The 18,730-nt window shown below is 46.1% G+C and overlaps 1 protein-coding gene across 1 annotated transcript in view; it reads right to left on the reverse strand.

Annotated features, from left to right (window-relative positions):
• Positions 1-18,730, reverse strand: part of LOC310799432 (low-density lipoprotein receptor-related protein 1-like) — a gene marked incomplete at its 5' end in the record, with an annotated part of 176,046 nt that overhangs the window by 109,983 nt on the left and 47,333 nt on the right. Inside the window, 4 exons of the mRNA XM_083662014.1 lie at positions 633-896; positions 1,913-2,041; positions 2,305-2,424; positions 16,682-16,819. Coding sequence (XP_083518140.1) covers positions 633-896; positions 1,913-2,041; positions 2,305-2,424; positions 16,682-16,819 — 651 coding nt within the window. The remainder of the gene's footprint in view (positions 1-632; positions 897-1,912; positions 2,042-2,304; positions 2,425-16,681; positions 16,820-18,730) is intronic.

Genomic DNA, 18,730 nt, shown 5'->3' on the forward strand with positions numbered 1-18,730 from the left:
GAGCCCTGAGATACAGTATCTATTCACGATGATCTCTTTAAAGTGATGCTTAAGATGAGTCTTGCATAGTAACAAGTGCAAACCTTTAAGCCCACGGTGCAGAGGTGTGGCCATTCAGCTTCCTGGCACCACGCCCCCAACACCACGCACATCCCCCTAGCCACTCCCCCTACCCACCCCTCGAATCCCGACTCTCTACTACCTTCCTATCCCTAGCTATGGCCCCCTTTCCCACTAAACGTCAATGAGTGAGTGAGTGAGTGAGTGAGTGAGTGAGTGAGTGAGTGAGTGAGGGAGTGAGTGAGGGAGTGAGTGAGTGAGAGAGTGAGTGAGTGAGTGAGTGAGTGAGTGAGTGAGTGAGTGAGTGAGTGAGTGAGGGAGTGAGTGAGGGAGTGAGTGAGGGAGTGAGTGAGTGAGTGAGTGAGTGAGTGAGTGAGTGAGTGAGTGAGTGAGTGTCCTGACTTTGCCATCCCCTGCCCCCGGCACGGCCTGCTGGCCCAGCACTGTGGAAAAGACTTGAGGTCATTGTCACCAGCCATGGAGCCTGGGTGTAGGTGATACTGGGCGGAGTTGTGTGCTGCACTAGATAACAGCATAAACATGGTGACAGTGGTGGAGTGCAGTGTACTCACGGTGGAGGCTGAGGGAGATGTTGATGACCCTCTCCTCGGTGAAGCTCTTCAGGTTGGGGATCTTGGCACACTTGAGGTGGGTGGCGGTGGGCGCGTCTCCCACGTGGATCCAGCACACGGCTTCCTGTGCGTACAGGAAGTCCATGGCGGTGGTCTGCTTGGTGCTGGTGGACAGCAGGCTGTGCACCGTGGAGCCGCTCAGGGACGTGGCCTGGATGTTCTGGGAGTTGGCGATCAGCAGGACGGGCAGACGGTCCACTGGCACTGCAATATAATGAAGCATTAGATCGCGGCAGGCCACGGTGGTTTTTATATCACAGCTAGGGGGCGCTGTTCGCCCGACACCGAAGCAGAGGGCGACAACCTCCTTAGCTGTGATATAATAACCATATATCATGGCCTGAAGTGAGCTATAACTTTTATAAAACAGTTACCAAGTACGGCAATATGAAAGTAATAGACACACTCCAATGTATTAGTTACCAAATACATACAAATACATTAACAAATACTAATGTTCAAAATAAAATAGGCCCTCCTGGCTGCCTGCCCATAGAGCAAGGCAGTTGCTGTGCAACTTAGGTAAATTACACCAGCTAGCTAGCAGCTAGCAACACAGGCTCTGATTTAGCTAGTAAATTTAGTAGGCCTAGTTGTAAAACTTTGTAAAATTATCTCAACAACCGAGCAACAGATTTTATAACAAATCTTACCATTGGGGGAAAAAACGTGACTTGTACATGTGTTTTGTGTGTTTTGAGAGTAGTTTCTAACTACTACTAGTTGGTAACTACAAACCGGTCTACAGCGCTGCTTGAACGACCTTCTCAGACGCGGAGTGATACTGAATTGTGCAAAGGAATCACGTCATAGCTGTGGTCTATTGAGCAGATACCACAGTTAACTTTAACTCTCTTTTTTTCCCAAGTGAAATGTTATCATGGTCTCTCCTGATTCTAAATATAGCTGAATCGTTTGCCCAAGTAAAACTATTTGTATAAGCCTTTTACAAAACGTCTATGGAAAAATGAATGGCGGATGAAATCCCTTGGTGGGAATGCCGAACGTGGAAGAGGGCGCGTCTTTGGCCCTCTATAACATGGGGCATAACAGCGGCGCTGGCTACAAACAGGCTCAACATGAACTGGAAGCCCACACAGTCTCATACAAAGTGGAGTCATAAAGAATCCACCATGTTCCTGGCAGGGTATACAGTACTACCATGTTCCTGGCAGGGTATACAGTACTACCATGTTCCTGGCAGGGTATACACTACTTACCATTCTTGGCCTTGCAGGAGCGATTATCTGGCTGGGGTAAGTAGCCCTCCACACAGGAGCAGGTGTAAGTACCCTCAGTGTTGGTACAGGACTGACTGCAGGTCCCATACACAGCACACTCATCAAAATCTGAGCCACAGAAAACACACAAAGCAATACTCAATTAAAGTTGATGGCCAATAGCTTTGTTCATCCTAGTTCAGAAAGTAGGTCAGAGAAGAGGATAGAGACTGACACTGCAAAAATGTGCACTTGTGTCAAGATCGTGTCACTTAATTGACGCTAATTGAAGAAGACTCAACTTGAGATGAAATGACTCGGTCACTCAGACAGAGACACGTTTTGTGTCACTGAAGAAGAGGAGAGCAGCCAGCGCACAGCCAGGATCTCACCTTTGCACGTCTTTCCATCCGGGCTGATCTCATAGCCGCTCTTACAGTAACAAGCAGATCCTGCTGGAGTCACCGCACAGCTGTCCTGACAGCTGGAGAGAGTGCAGTTGGATGCAAACTCTGAAGGGAGAGAAGGAGGGATGGAGGGAGGAAGGAGAGAGAGAGAGGGGGGGGTGGAGAGAGAGAGAGAGAGAGAGAGAGAGGGGGGGGGGGTGAGTCTGGGGTACTCTGACTGGCAGTAGACAGACCCAGATCTGAGGGCCTGCCTGGTGCCAGGTACTGTATGAGGAGCAGGAGCTTAGTAATGCAACCTGGGTCTCCAGGCTTTAAAGAGACTGCAGTTCTAAGCTTCCAATAGGTCAGCAGGGTGCTGAGGTGTGTAAATACTTGATGAGGGTATATGCGTGTGTCTGTGTGATTGTTAAATTCACTGGACACTTTACCTCTACAGAATATCTGCCGTTTATTTCAACATCCTCCGGACGTTGAGTCGCATATAAATAAAGGATCAGTATAAAACATTTAAGTCTCTACCCTGATGGAGGCTCTGCGGAGCTGAAACACATACAGTAGGTCCCTGTTTTAACTTTGTTAGCCATGCCACAATAAAGGCTTTTTAATTATGACTTCTGCAACAGTTGTTGCCTTGGATTTTTTTTCAAGTTCTCCTGCTCTCCACTCCTTCCCACAAGGATCCCACTTGAACTTTTTTAACTCGTGCTTCTCTGCACCCACACCAAAGAGAGCACCTGTTTCAGTGATTTCACCAAGGACGCACGCAGCGCTTCCTCATCGCTTCTTTCATTGAGTCCAGAGGGTCAGTTACTCGTCAGTTAGTCATCCAAACATCCGAATGAGAAGCGTGATCTCACCGACTTTGAATGTGGTGTGATGATTGTCGGTGGCACACACATGCCGCTTCTGGCTTCACAGCAGAAACTACCAACTTCCTGTGAGACTCTGACACTCAACAGTGTGTGGAGTTGGCTGAGAAAGGTGTGATGAAGAAAAGCATTGAAAAACACCTCACTGATGAGAGAGGTGAGAGGATAAAGCTAACAGGTGGCCACATTTAGTCAATAACAGAGCAGTGCAACACTACAGTAGCCTAGTAGCGCTGCACAATATATGGCCAAATGTTCATCCTGAATATTTGGTGGAGAATTAATCAGGATTATTTGTTTCAGTTTCAGGAAACAAAATAGTTTGATTACCCTTTTGCACCTTCACTTTTTCCAATCAGTGCAGTATTTCTCTGCGTAACAGCAGCTAGAGATGTTTGTTTTCACTCTGTCTTACTCTAATTGTTCTTATTTACTACTTATTTACGACATTATTTGCTCTGGAGCACAGCTACAACCCTAACACAAACTTAACGATGCCGATTAGCAATTGTGATCTTGTATTGCAAAAGAGAGAGAGAGAGAGAGAGAGAGAGAGAGAGAGAGAGACAGAGAGAGTTTCCAGTGGAGAAAACCTTGCACCCCAACCCAAATGGGGACTGCCCCCTAGTCCGACACCTCACGAGACCGAATTTGGGTTAGGGTCTGGGGGAGGTTAGGTTTAGGCGTGGGGGTGGGAGAGGTTAGGTTTTGGGTTAGGGTCTGGGGGAGGTTAGGTTTAGGCGTGGGGGTGGGAGAGGTTAGGTTTTGGGTTAGTGAAAAACGGGGAATATAATGCCTCTTTTTTCGGACTCGTGAGGTGTCGGACTCGTGAGGTATCGGACTCGTGCCATGGCACCACACAAATTAGTATCTCAGCCTTTTCTACAATGGATTTCGCCTTATGTGATTGTTGGAAATAGTGTGTATATAAAAAAGCATCTCTTCCTCTTGGATTCTGAGGGACTGTCACCATAATCTGACATTTACCGCTCATGTTTTAGATCATTTTTCCAATTAAACTCTATTTGTAGCATTAAACTCTATTGTAGCTGCACTGGAAATATCTGCAACATCACTTCATCACATCATCTAGGCTACATTTGGACACTTATCCACAGGAATAAGACAAATATTACGCCACCCAGCAACAGAATGGACCCAGGAATGCAAAGGTACTACATACTTTGCCAATAGCTGTTTTGTAAACGTTTTAGAGCTGATCGTTCCTTCAAGTGAAGCATGCTTTCAGATACAATGGGGGTATTTGTGTGGCTGACCCGAGAGAGAGATCAGCACTGCTGCACCCACAATCGATCCCTCTCTGCCAAGCCTGACCATCATCACACACACACACGCACACAAACACACGCACGCACACGCACGCGCACACACACACACACACACACACACACACACACACACACACACACACACACACACACACACACACACACACACACACACCTTCCAGTCACTTCACCTACTCCTGATGGAATCTCAACAGGCAGTGCAAAGCATATCCTGTGTGATATGTACAGTATGAAGACAGTCTGAGTCAAACCTGCCGTCACGTCAAACCAGGCTGAGATCTATCTGCCATAATGATTCACTTTGGCCAGAAACACTGGCAGACAATTCACACTGACCCTACACCTCTGAGAGGGGAGGAGGAATTTCTTCGTGGAGGTGTGACTGTAAAAACGTAAAGAAGATAAAAGCACACACATTTTACAGGTGTGTCCACCACAGTTCACTGAACTAAGTAAAGAACAACAACAACAACATAGGAACACAAATCAGCAGATCTCTGAGTTGCTGCTGGCTGTAAAGCTATAGAGAGCTGCAGTAACGAGTCCGGAAATCATCGATGCTAACAGCCCTGGTTCTTCACAGTTTTCGCCTATGGGAGTTTTGAATGGGTTTCTGGCGCGATGCTTCTAATAATCTCTCTGGGCAACGCTGGCTTAATCAAACGCGAACCAGTGTTTAGTAACATCATCTTCACACATGAAGACCACTTTTATGAGTTTTGAAGCTTTTATGTGCCGTTAAAAGGGTGGCTAGCTAGCAAACGGCTAAATGAGACTACACTTTTGAGTCGATGGGGATATACGTCAATAACGTCACGACTCAAAGGACGAACACGGAAATTATCTTTCCCTCACCTGGTTCAGCCCCGTTCAGCCCGGGGTAATCAGTGCACACATCAACAACAGTCCAGGTTGAGTGCTGACGTGACATGGAAGCCTATGCGACAGTGTGTAGTTCTGGATTAGCTTAGCTCGAGCTTTTTACTTCTAGGGCTCGCATTTACGCTACAAAACTCATGAAAGTGGTCCTCATGTGTGAAGATTATCCCGCTGAACCTTGGTTCGCGTTTGATTAAACTTGCGTTGCCCACAGACATTATTTGAAGCATCGCGCCAAAAACACATTCAAAAATCCCATAGACAGAAACAGTGAAGAAACAGGAAGTTCGGGACTTCCGCATTCAGCCTACAAAAATACGTCATCCCTGCAGCTCTCTATTTAAGCCTGAGCAGATCTAGCTGCTCTGTATGAGAATGAACATCTTACTGATCAGTGTTTCCCAAAGCTTTTCCTGGGGACCCACTTTAAAAAGATGACAAACCATCTCCACCCAATTCACAATAGACCTTAACTAGAAGTTATGAGAAGAGTGAATTTGTGCATAATGAATGTTCCTGACCATTTCTGCATCACCTTATTATCTTGAATAGGTAACTGTGATTGCATATTATATTTAAAAAAACAGACTTCAGAAAAGAGTGGTCTTTCTTGTTGTATTTAATTGTTCGATCAATGGCCCAAGTCGCTTCATCAAAATGATAGTGTAGGAGCTGAAAAGAGCAAAAGTATCATTCTGTCTCGTGTCTAAAGTGGAACATTGCTGACGTATCAATACGTGCGAGGTCAGAGCATCATTTGTTATTGTTTGTCATAGAATGGAAACAATAGAAAACTGGAGTTCTTATTCAAACATGTTACAATGATACACGAGGAACATGTATTGATACATCAGGGAACATCCAGAAGGTCATCCATGCTTATCTCTCTGGGAAGACTAAAAGTCTTCTTTCCCACAGACACAGACAGAATGAGAGAGGCATCATCACTGAACTAGCCTCAGCCAGGAAGGATGACATCATCACTGATGACATCACTGATGGCCACTTTGCGTTGCGGCCTCGCCTGCTCTATGACTGGCTCCGTCAGGTCGCCCGCACAGCCCAGGGGCGGAAGCGATCATCACTGACGACATCATCACTGATGACATCATCACTGAACTATAGCCTCGCCTTAGGGCAATCAGCCTTAAAGGCCTAAACATGGTCGTCCGTCCGCCTCGAATTGGAGCCGTCTCGCCGTCTGGCGGCGCCAGCGAGCCCTACATGCTCGGACGCCACTACGCCCTCCCTCCTCCCACCCTCCCTCCTCCTGTGGAAGCTCCGTGTGAAAATGGCGGAGATTGTGTGCCAGGCAGTCTGAATGAAATTGAATGTAACGTTCCCAATTCTATGTATTAAATTCTAAAAAACGACCCTCAACATTTGGGAAGGCTAAGCCACACAACTAGTTCGTTATAATCTAACGTCATGCTTTGAAAGGCGACTTTACGACGATGAGCCAAGGCAACGGCCAGTCACAACTCTCCTGCAGCTGACGTCACGCACGTATCGTCGGCGCTGAGTCACATTTTCGAGCAGCCCCCGTCAGCCGACGGCGCCCCCTCCCCGTAGGACGGGGCTCCACCCGCCGTCCTACGGGGAGGGCGGGGCGAGGCTCTGACGGACGACCATGTTTAGGCCTTTAGGGCAATTAATCTGCCCTAATTAAAAAATCCGACTCTGTCAGGGTGCTCTTTACACCCCCTGAAAGTTTCAGCCCGATCGCACATAAACGGCACATCAGACAGATAACATTGCCCACATTGCCAAATGTATATATAGAAGATGTGTACAGTATATGTTTTCAATGCATTGCATGAGTTAACAGGCTATCTCATTGTTTTATGTCCTCTCATCAGCAAAACAATATACACATTTTAAATACTTTATGAATGAGACAAATTAAGTGCATTTAGGTGGAGTTAACAGGCCAATTTCCCCCCCTCTCATCTATAAAACAAAACAATATTTAAGATGTACATTTTAAATAAAAGACTAAGGAGGAAATTCTGCAAATGTATTTGGCGACCCAAATGAAACTTCCTGCGACCCACCTGTGGGTCGTGACCCAGTATTTGGGAATTACTTAGATTATACAAGTTAAACACACTGCCTCACTGCCAGCCCCCTGCAACACACTGCCTCACTGCCAGCCCCCTGCAACACACTGCCTCACTGCCAGCCCCCTACAACACACTGCCTCACTGCCAGTCCCCTACAACACACTGTCTCACTGCCAGTCCCCTACAACACACTGCCAGCCCCCTACAACACACTGCCTCACTGCCAGCCCCCTACAACACACTGCCTCACTGCCAGTCCCCTACAACACACTGTCTCACTGCCAGTCCCCTACAACACACTGCCAGCCCCCTACAACACACTGCCTCACTGCCAGGCCCCTACAACACACTGCCAGCCCCCTACAACACACTGCCAGCCCCCTACAACACACTGCCTCACTGCCAGTCCCCTACAACACACTGCCAGCCCCCTACAACACACTGCCAGCCCCCTACAACACACTGCCTCACTGCCAGTCCCCTACAACACACTGCCAGCCCCCTACAACACACTGCCTCACTGCCAGTCCCCTACAACACACTGCCAGCCCCCTACAACACACTGCCAGCCCCCTACAACACACTGCCTCACTGCCAGGCCCCTACAACACACTGCCAGGCCCCTACAACACACTGTCTCACTGCCAGCCCCCTACAACACACTGCCAGGCCCCTACAACACACTGCCTGACTGCCAGCCCCCTACAACACAGCAAATAAGCAATATTACAGACATTCTGCCAGATGACAACAAGCCCTCCTGCTGCACTGCTCAGGCCTGCTGGGACAACCATGCTTCAAATGACAGACTTGCTAAGAGAACTTTCCATAACAAGTCTGAGCATTGAGCAACACAGACGTGTTTACAGAACCAACATGAGCAACAATGTAAACAACAGCCCACCGTGACACAACACCACCAAAAAAGATCTATTTTTACCTACTCCAGTTTAGACTGCAAACCACAGAGATGAGCCCCCCTACTGAGGCATTTGATCCCCTGGAAGATGAAAGATGTCCTGGGGAGGGTGCACGCATGCACACACACACAACACGCGCACACACACACACACACACACGCACGCACACGCACACACAAACACACATATACACATGACACGCACGCTCGCACACACACACACACACACACACACACACACACACACACACACACACACACACGTGCGCGCACACACACCTCTACACCAGCCAGGATGAAAGTGCATGAAAGTTTGATGTCCTTTCCCTTTCTTTTTTCCTTTTCTTTTGATAAATATTTGAGTGCTAGCTCCTTTACTTCTGTGTAGCTACTAGCTATAGCAGGGAGGTGGAGAGATAAAGCTGCCCACCTCAGTAACTGTGTAGCTACTAGCTATAGCAGGGAGGTGGAGAGATAAAGCTGCCCACCTCAGTAACTGTGTAGCTACTAGCTATAGCAGGGAGGTGGAGAGATAAAGCTGCCCACCTCAGTAACTGTGTAGCTACTAGCTATAGCAGGGAGGTGGAGAGATAAAGGTGCCCACCTCAGTAACTGTGTAGCTACTAGCTATAGCAGGGAGGTGGAGAGATAAAGGTGCCCACCTCAGTAACTGTGTAGCTACTAGCTATAGCAGGGAGGTGGAGAGATAAAGGTGCCCACCTCAGTAACTGTGTAGCTACTAGCTATAGTAGGGAGGTGGAGAGATAAAGGTGCCCACCTCAGTAACTGTGTAGCTACTAGCTATAGCAGGGAGGTGGAGAGATAAAGGTGCCCACCTCAGTAACTGTGTAGCTACTAGCTATAGCAGGGAGGTGGAGAGATAAAGGTGCCCACCTCAGTAACTGTGTAGCTACTAGCTATAGCAGGGAGGTGGAGAGATAAAGGTGCCCACCTCAGTAACTGTGTAGCTACTAGCTATAGCAGGGAGGTGGAGAGATAAAGGTGCCCACCTCAGTAACTGTGTAGCTACTAGCTATAGCAGGGAGGTGGAGAGATAAAGGTGCCCACCTCAGTAACTGTGTAGCTACTAGCTATAGCAGGGAGGTGGAGAGATAAAGGTGCCCACCTCAGTAACTGTGTAGCTACTAGCTATAGCAGGGAGGTGGAGAGATAAAGGTGCCCACCTCAGTAACTGTGTAGCTACTAGCTATAGCAGGGAGGTGGAGAGATAAAGGTGCCCACCTCAGTAACTGTGTAGCTACTAGCTATAGCAGGGAGGTGGAGAGATAAAGGTGCCCACCTCAGTAACTGTGTAGCTACTAGCTATAGTAGGGAGGTGGAGAGATAAAGGTGCCCACCTCAGTAACTGTGTAGCTACTAGCTATAGCAGGGAGGTGGAGAGATAAAGGTGCCCACCTCAGTAACTGTGTAGCTACTAGCTATAGTAGGGAGGTGGAGAGATAAAGGTGCCCACCTCAGTAACTGTGTAGCTACTAGCTATAGTAGGGAGGTGGAGAGATAAAGGTGCCCACCTCAGTAACTGTGTAGCTACTAGCTATAGCAGGGAGGTGGAGAGATAAAGGTGCCCACCTCAGTAACTGTGTAGCTACTAGCTATAGCAGGGAGGTGGAGAGATAAAGGTGCCCACCTCAGTAACTGTGTAGCTACTAGCTATAGCAGGGAGGTGGAGAGATAAAGGTGCCCACCTCAGTAACTGTGTAGCTACTAGCTATAGCAGGGAGGTGGAGAGATAAAGCTGCCCACCTCAGTAACTGTGTAGCTACTAGCTATAGCAGGGAGGTGGAGAGATAAAGCTGCCCACCTCAGTAACTGTGTAGCTACTAGCTATAGAAGGGAGGTGGAGAGATAAAGGTGCCCACCTCAGTAACTGTGTAGCTACTAGCTATAGCAGGGAGGTGGAGAGATAAAGCTGCCCACCTCAGTAACTGTGTAGCTACTAGCTATAGCAGGGAGGTGGAGAGATAAAGCTGCCCACCTCAGTAACTGTGTAGCTACTAGCTATAGCAGGGAGGTGGAGAGATAAAGGTGCCCACCTCAGTAACTGTGTAGCTACTAGCTATAGCAGGGAGGTGGAGAGATAAAGGTGCCCACCTCAGTAACTGTGTAGCTACTAGCTATAGCAGGGAGGTGGAGAGATAAAGGTGCCCACCTCAGTAACTGTGTAGCTACTAGCTATAGTAGGGAGGTGAGAGATAAAGGTGCCCACCTCAGTAACTGTGTAGCTACTAGCTATAGCAGGGAGGTGGAGAGATAAAGGTGCCCACCTCAGTAACTGTGTAGCTACTAGCTATAGCAGGGAGGTGGAGAGATAAAGGTGCCCACCTCAGTAACTGTGTAGCTACTAGCTATAGCAGGGAGGTGGAGAGATAAAGGTGCCCACCTCAGTAACTGTGTAGCTACTAGCTATAGCAGGGAGGTGGAGAGATAAAGGTGCCCACCTCAGTAACTGTGTAGCTACTAGCTATAGCAGGGAGGTGGAGAGATAAAGCTGCCCACCTCAGTAACTGTGTAGCTACTAGCTATAGCAGGGAGGTGGAGAGATAAAGGTGCCCACCTCAGTAACTGTGTAGCTACTAGCTATAGCAGGGAGGTGGAGAGATAAAGGTGCCCACCTCAGTAACTGTGTAGCTACTAGCTATAGCAGGGAGGTGGAGAGATAAAGGTGCCCACCTCAGTAACTGTGTAGCTACTAGCTATAGTAGGGAGGTGGAGAGATAAAGGTGCCCACCTCAGTAACTGTGTAGCTACTAGCTATAGCAGGGAGGTGGAGAGATAAAGGTGCCCACCTCAGTAACTGTGTAGCTACTAGCTATAGCAGGGAGGTGGAGAGATAAAGGTGCCCACCTCAGTAACTGTGTAGCTACTAGCTATAGCAGGGAGGTGGAGAGATAAAGCTGCCCACCTCAGTAACTGTGTAGCTACTAGCTATAGCAGGGAGGTGGAGAGATAAAGGTGCCCACCTCAGTAACTGTGTAGCTACTAGCTATAGCAGGGAGGTGGAGAGATAAAGGTGCCCACCTCAGTAACTGTGTAGCTACTAGCTATAGCAGGGAGGTGGAGAGATAAAGGTGCCCACCTCAGTAACTGTGTAGCTACTAGCTATAGCAGGGAGGTGGAGAGATAAAGGTGCCCACCTCAGTAACTGTGTAGCTACTAGCTATAGCAGGGAGGTGGAGAGATAAAGGTGCCCACCTCAGTAACTGTGTAGCTACTAGCTATAGCAGGGAGGTGGAGAGATAAAGGTGCCCACCTCAGTAACTGTGTAGCTACTAGCTATAGCAGGGAGGTGGAGAGATAAAGGTGCCCACCTCAGTAACTGTGTAGCTACTAGCTATAGCAGGGAGGTGGAGAGATAAAGGTGCCCACCTCAGTAACTGTGTAGCTACTAGCTATAGCAGGGAGGTGGAGAGATAAAGGTGCCCACCTCAGTAACTGTGTAGCTACTAGCTATAGCAGGGAGGTGGAGAGATAAAGGTGCCCACCTCAGTAACTGTGTAGCTACTAGCTATAGCAGGGAGGTGGAGAGATAAAGGTGCCCACCTCAGTAACTGTGTAGCTACTAGCTATAGCAGGGAGGTGGAGAGATAAAGGTGCCCACCTCAGTAACTGTGTAGCTACTAGCTATAGCAGGGAGGTGGAGAGATAAAGGTGCCCACCTCAGTAACTGTGTAGCTACTAGCTATAGCAGGGAGGTGGAGAGATAAAGGTGCCCACCTCAGTAACTGTGTAGCTACTAGCTATAGCAGGGAGGTGGAGAGATAAAGGTGCCCACCTCAGTAACTGTGTAGCTACTAGCTATAGCAGGGAGGTGGAGAGATAAAGGTGCCCACCTCAGTAACTGTGTAGCTACTAGCTATAGCAGGGAGGTGGAGAGATAAAGGTGCCCACCTCAGTAACTGTGTAGCTACTAGCTATAGCAGGGAGGTGGAGAGATAAAGGTGCCCACCTCAGTAACTATGTAGCTACTAGCTATAGCAGGGAGGTGGAGAGATAAAGGTGCCCACCTCAGTAAGTGTGTAGCTACTAGCTATAGTAGGGAGGTGGAGAGATAAAGCTGCCCACCTCAGTAACTGTGTAGCTACTAGCTATAGTAGGGAGGTGGAGAGATAAAGGTGCCCACCTCAGTAACTGTGTAGCTACTAGCTATAGCAGGGAGGTGGAGAGATAAAGGTGCCCACCTCAGTAAGTGAGCAGAATGACTGAACGGACTCTAGGGGAGCAAAGGATGAACATATCAGTCACTACAGCAACAGCATGGACATATGAGTCATTACAGTAACAGCATAGATCCCCTGGACATGCACACCTCTAACCTGAGGAGACATTGCACGCTCCACCTACCATGTGACCTGAATATTGTGACAACATTATTGATGTGTGTGAAAAATATGCACCTAGATGTACACTGATATGGCTAATCCCAGGGACAAACTCAGTAATATCACTATAACTCAGAAAGCACTCCCCACAAAAATAAAAAAATAAAAAAAATAAAAACAAAATATATATACCGTATATAATATTAATGTAAGGCAAGAGTCAAAAACAGTGATTACAGTAAAGGTGATTTAATGAAAGTTGAAGTTAAGTTTGTTTTAATAAGTGATTTAAAAGATGATAGAGATTTAGACATGCCTGAGTTAAAAAAAAGTTTAAAAGTAAAAAAAAAAAAAAAAAAAGCTTGGTGCTATCCGCGCCTTTAAAGTGATCAATAAACTCTTTGACACAGAGAGCCCAATTCTGGTAAACACGCAAGCAAAGTAGCAGATGAGAGAGCCTTTTGACAGAGCCAAGAATACAGAGAGTTTCAATAGTCAAAGCATGAAGAAGAGATAAAAGCATGGAACATTTCCTCCAGATCCCTAAAGAATAAACATGTCTTTGTTTTGGAGATATAATTCCTCAATTGAAAGAAACAAGATTGCACAGCTCTTTCATCAAACCACAAATCATCATGAAAAAGGTTTCTAGCTGCTCGCTGTGTGTTGGCAGACAGTGTCCCTAACCCATGGTGAAGCAATTTAATGGAGCCGGATGGGCTGAAAAAGACTGTTTCTTATTTGGTATCATTTAGCTGTAGACAATTCTGTGACATCGAAAACACTTATTATTTGAGACAGTTCTTGAGAGTGGCAACAATGTTAGGAGTCGTTACAATTTATAAGCAGGGACAACTGTGTGTGTGTCACAGTGAAAACTTATGTTTGCTGATAATAATTGTGATTATTGTGATCATGTCCAAGTGGAAGCATGTGAGTGAAGGATACGATGGGGCCTGAAATGGAACCCACATGTCTGTTGAGGATGAGATTGAAGTCATATTGCAACGACAGGAGTTGAACCAGTGGAGATTGAACTTTGTCCTTGAAACCAACCCACTTTCTCAAGTGATCTGAAATAGTACGGTCTACTGTGCTGAAGGCTGCTATCTTAATAATAGCTTCGCTTTTTAATTACATCCACTGGTTTACATTCACTGAGAGCCTGGAGACTAGCCTCAGATAGCATTCTAATTCTACAGTAAGCTTCTTCTTCTTTGCAAATTATGACCATCTACACGGTATTTCGATTGTGTTCTTCTTCTCCACATGGAGAAAGTGGACTAGATGCTGAAGCCATCACTGCAGGTCTGCGAGCTGCGTGTGTGGAGATGGGAAACGGGTTACGCCACACAGCTGCTCTGTGTCCTGTGTGAACAAGTCCTAAGAAGGAAGCGGTTCCCCAGCATCTGCTGCTGAAGGTCACTTTGTCTCTCTCTGCTACAAAGTGCTCTCAAACCATATTAGAAGAATTCCTCACAGATTATGTTGACTCATAAAATATAATAATTGGGTTGAGAGAACACTTTTATGTCTAAGACCTTGGATAGAAAGGGCAGTTTGGAGCTGGGCCTGAACTCTATTTTGCAGGAGACGAGGGGTCAAGACTATTTTTTTAGAAGACATTGATGCCTGTTTAAAGCTAAAGGGGAAATAGCTACGAGACATTTGTAGGGACAACATGGACATAACTGTCTCCTCCAGGACCAGGACCAGGGGAGCAATGGCTTCGAAGCAGCTCATCACAGAAGAATTACAGTGACCGAGTGTCAGAGGGTGACATTTGCAGTCTTAGCTCCTTTAAAGAATGTTAAAAAGTGCTTCACCCATTGCCATGGAGCCTTAGGTACAGTAATCCAGGAGGGGGAAATGACTTCATCAATAAGCAGTCTAGAGTAACTCTGTTTTTTGTTACCTTTATTTATTCAGGGGAGTCTCACTGAGAGCAATGCTCTCTTTTGCAGGAGCACCCTGTTCACATTCACACCATGGAAGCTGACCAGTACAACCACAGTCTGATCTGCTGGCCACTGACCAACTCCACTGGAGCGGTTGGGGTTAAGGGCCTTGCTCAAGGGCACCTCAGTGGTGGTAATGAGGGAGAGACAAACACTGCTTTTTCACTTTCCCCACCCAGATTTATCCTGCCGGTTCCAGGGATTGAACCGACGACCTTCCGGTCACAAGTTCGCTTCTCTAACCTTTGGACCACCACTGCCCCCCTGTAGCACCCCTCAGTGTGTCGAGGAGTGGTGCAGCAGTAGCAGTCGCTGCCAGTTGTTCTCACATTTGTATAACCTTTGTAACTATTCAGAATCATTTGGGTCCATCAATGCACTTTGTGTGTCCTATGCTGAGCTCTCATCTGCCCCTACTGGTGCCAAACAGAACTTCCCTGAATTGTGCCAATAATGGATATTTCCCTGCTTCAGTTCCATTTGACTACCCAAAATATTTTGTTTGTCTTTCACATGATCAATTTCTGTTTGCGGTTAACTGGATCAGCACATTTTTAATAGGGTATTACATTTTTTACGAGCATATTTCATCTGTTCATCTGGAAAGTAGATACGTTTTTGTTTTCAAAATGACCGCTTCAATATTTTCCTACAGTATTTTGGACTGAATATGTATGTCTCTATCTAAGGTGGACTTGTATAACCCATATTTAGTTTAGTTTTGATTGTTATGTTTGTGTTGTTTATGCTGGTTATTTTTGGTATTGTTATTACTAGTGCAGTGCCCGTTCCCCTGCCTCCCCTTCACCCCATTCACACATCCTTCTCTCCCACTCTTCACACCCCCATCCCCCCCACACTGCACTCCCATCCTCCCCCTGCCTGCACCGCTTCCCCCAGTTGGTCCAATTGCATGAAATTTGACACTGCACTTTCACGGGTCCTCAGCAGCGCACCCACAAGTTTGAAGTCGATCGGAGAAAATGGTTCTTGGGATACGTGAAAGCCGTGTTGTGATTGCTCAAATAGCACAAACTTCAACGCTGCACTTTCTTGGGGCCCCAGCAGCGCACCCAGTCGATTGGACGAACGGAAAAAAGAAAAAACTTGTTTTTGTTGTTGCCAGTAGTTGGCACTATGACATATTTTCCAACATATTTCCATGTTGAACTGTTCAGATATATAAAACTACAAAATTGTAACCCCTTGTAAAGGAAACTTTCAACCTATGTTGAAATATTTTTGATTTAAAAGGGGATGTGGGAAATAACCAAATCAAAAATAAGTTTCAAAATGACAGCTTCAGCAATTTAGAGCATTAACACAGCACATCAGTTTAGTCTGTCCTGTTCCATATGCACACAAAAAACAATGTCCGTCATGCTCTTGTCTCCACATGGCATACAGCATTTTGCTGCTTTATTGAAAATAAATGTTGTTATCATACTGCTCCGGTATGTGTTTTAATTAACACACAGCACAGCTCAATCCTTCAGTATCATAATCCAGTCTTAATCCAGCCTATGTTTGGAGCACCCTGTGCACTGTGTGAGGGTGCAGGATGAACCCTTATACAGTACAAGGCCAGTAAATCAGTCTGTTAAGAGCCGGTGCCCTGTTGTTAAGATTCTGTAATAGGCCTGGTAATTACGCCCGGTGCGAGGCATTATCATCGCTAGTTTCTAGCACTTTCTTTTAATTACTACTGAGTCGCTGAAACACATCCGTTGATGTACTGACCCAGTGGTGATCAAAAGAAAAAGGGGATATTTTGAGTGCTAGAAACTAGCCTTGATAGGATGATGGGTAGGAAATGTATACGGACGATGGTAACATGCACACAATTATTTGTACAGTCTAGACTTTGTGATTGTGCCCAATGAAGCCCACTCGCCTTCCCATCATTTCTACACAGATACGTATACTAACATTTCGCACTAACATTGATAAACTTACACAGCACTCTTTGTCTTTACTCACACTAAAGCGCCTGATTGAAAGTATGCTGAAGAAGTGAGTGATACCTCTGCAGTGTGGACCCTCGTCCCAGCCGTCAGTACAGTCTGGCTCCCCGTTGCACAGCTTGCTCATGTGGATGCACAGCTCCGTCCCCCCACACTGGTACTCGTTGGGGGGGCACCGCGATATCCGAGTGTGTGGACCTGAAAAACACAAACACCAAACACGGTTAACTCAACTGAAAGAATTGATTCATGTGATGATCTACTGTAGGGACGGGGCTTATGGACCATCAATCATATCTCTGTATTTCTTTAGGCTGAATGGCGAAACACGATCTCTGTATTTTCTATATGAAGTGGGCTAAAAAGTTTAGTCGTAAGTCAAAGCCACATGTGAGCTGTCACAAGCACTTTTATTAAAACAAGATAGGGCTGGGCGATATGGGCAAAATCAAACATATATTTTGACCAGTATTGCAGCAATATTGTAGGGATGACTATTAGTTATTAGTCCCCCTCGAGGGACTAATAAAGTATTTTGAATTGAATTTCACATCATATTTACACACTAAGATTTTTGATAAATAATCAGTAACATGGATAGATATAATGACTAAGTGGGTAACGGCAAATAATAGGACAGCTAGAACAGTCTGGTAAGTTCAGAAAATGAGATAACTTTACTGCAATGCAGCCTTTAAGACTAGGGAAAGACAACACTTATGCCATATCACGATATTACGATATCCAAAATCTAAGACGATATCTAGTCTCATATCATGATCACGATATAATATCGATATATTGCCCAACCCTAATATGAACAAATCTGTGTTGATCCTAGGACAAGATTTCCAGCTAAGCCTTGATACCAACTGGCACTGTCCTACATAATGAATAATGTAGAGCAAAATCAACACTGACAGGGTGATCAGGACCCTGATCAAAACCATGGTAAAAGACTACGGTAAAAAAGAAAGAAAAAGAGAAAGAAAACAAATGTTAGATGAATTCTAAAAAATTAACCATGAAATGTACCACACTTCTTTCTGCAGATTGATATGACTGGACATGCTCCTCCAGTATTTCAGAATGGCATGCATACATAGCAATAGTCCGTTATACCTAGCAGCGGTCTGTTATGTAAGGGTCGGGATAATGTATATTGAGGCGGTGATTACAGGGGAAATAATGACCGACAGGTGATGATTGAGCCCGACGCGCAGCGGAGGGCTTAATGATTCACCTGAAGGTCATTATTTCCCAGTAATCACCGCCTCAATATACATTATCCCGCTTAGAACACGGCCTACAACTAAATCATTCAATAATCTGACAAAAATAATTATTCAAATAGATTTTTTAATAGCGTTTTCAACGACAAAGCGGTTTCATTCATAATTGGCACACAAGACACCACAGCTGCAACTGGTTGGCCTAATTAGTAGTGTCTTGCTGACAAAAGGCTCTTATCAACTGATTAATCCAGGTGTGGCAGAGCAGCGGTCGGTTGTCGAGAAATAATGACCGGTGAATATTGTTGATTGACCAATCAGAATCGAGTATTCAAGAGAGCCGTGTTCTAAACAGAAATAACAGACTGTAGAATGCCGTGATTGACCAATCAGAATAGAGTATTCAACAAAGCTGTGTAATCATTTAAAATAATCATCTCTATCGCCACTTGATAGAAAATAGTCACGATTCAACATACAGTCATGAAACCTTCCCATTTTAGTACTTAAGGAGGACAGTCATGCTTCTTCTATTCATGCCGAAGAAACTGCTGCTGCTGTTTCCAGAAGTGTAAAACACATCACTTCAGGATGTTCCCTAGGAAACAGCTACCTATCATAGGTAACTGCTTCAGCAAATGTAGAGTCCTTGTTCTCCTGTTCCAAGGCTCAAGTGTGTAGTCTGCAGTGCTAAATGGGTCACTGGCTGCCAGCTTACCCTGAGGACGTGTACAGTATATATGACACAGTAGGACAAAGACAAGTGAAAGGACGATCGCCATCGGCTCGTTCCTCCCATCTGTTCCCGAGAACTCTTGTCTGGTAGGCAGCAGTGGTCCGTTAACACGACCTGGTGGCTCACCTGGTAGCACGCGTA

Source organism: Poromitra crassiceps (assembly GCF_964638095.1).
Source record: "Poromitra crassiceps genome assembly, chromosome: 27".
NCBI lineage: Eukaryota > Metazoa > Chordata > Actinopteri > Beryciformes > Melamphaidae > Poromitra > Poromitra crassiceps.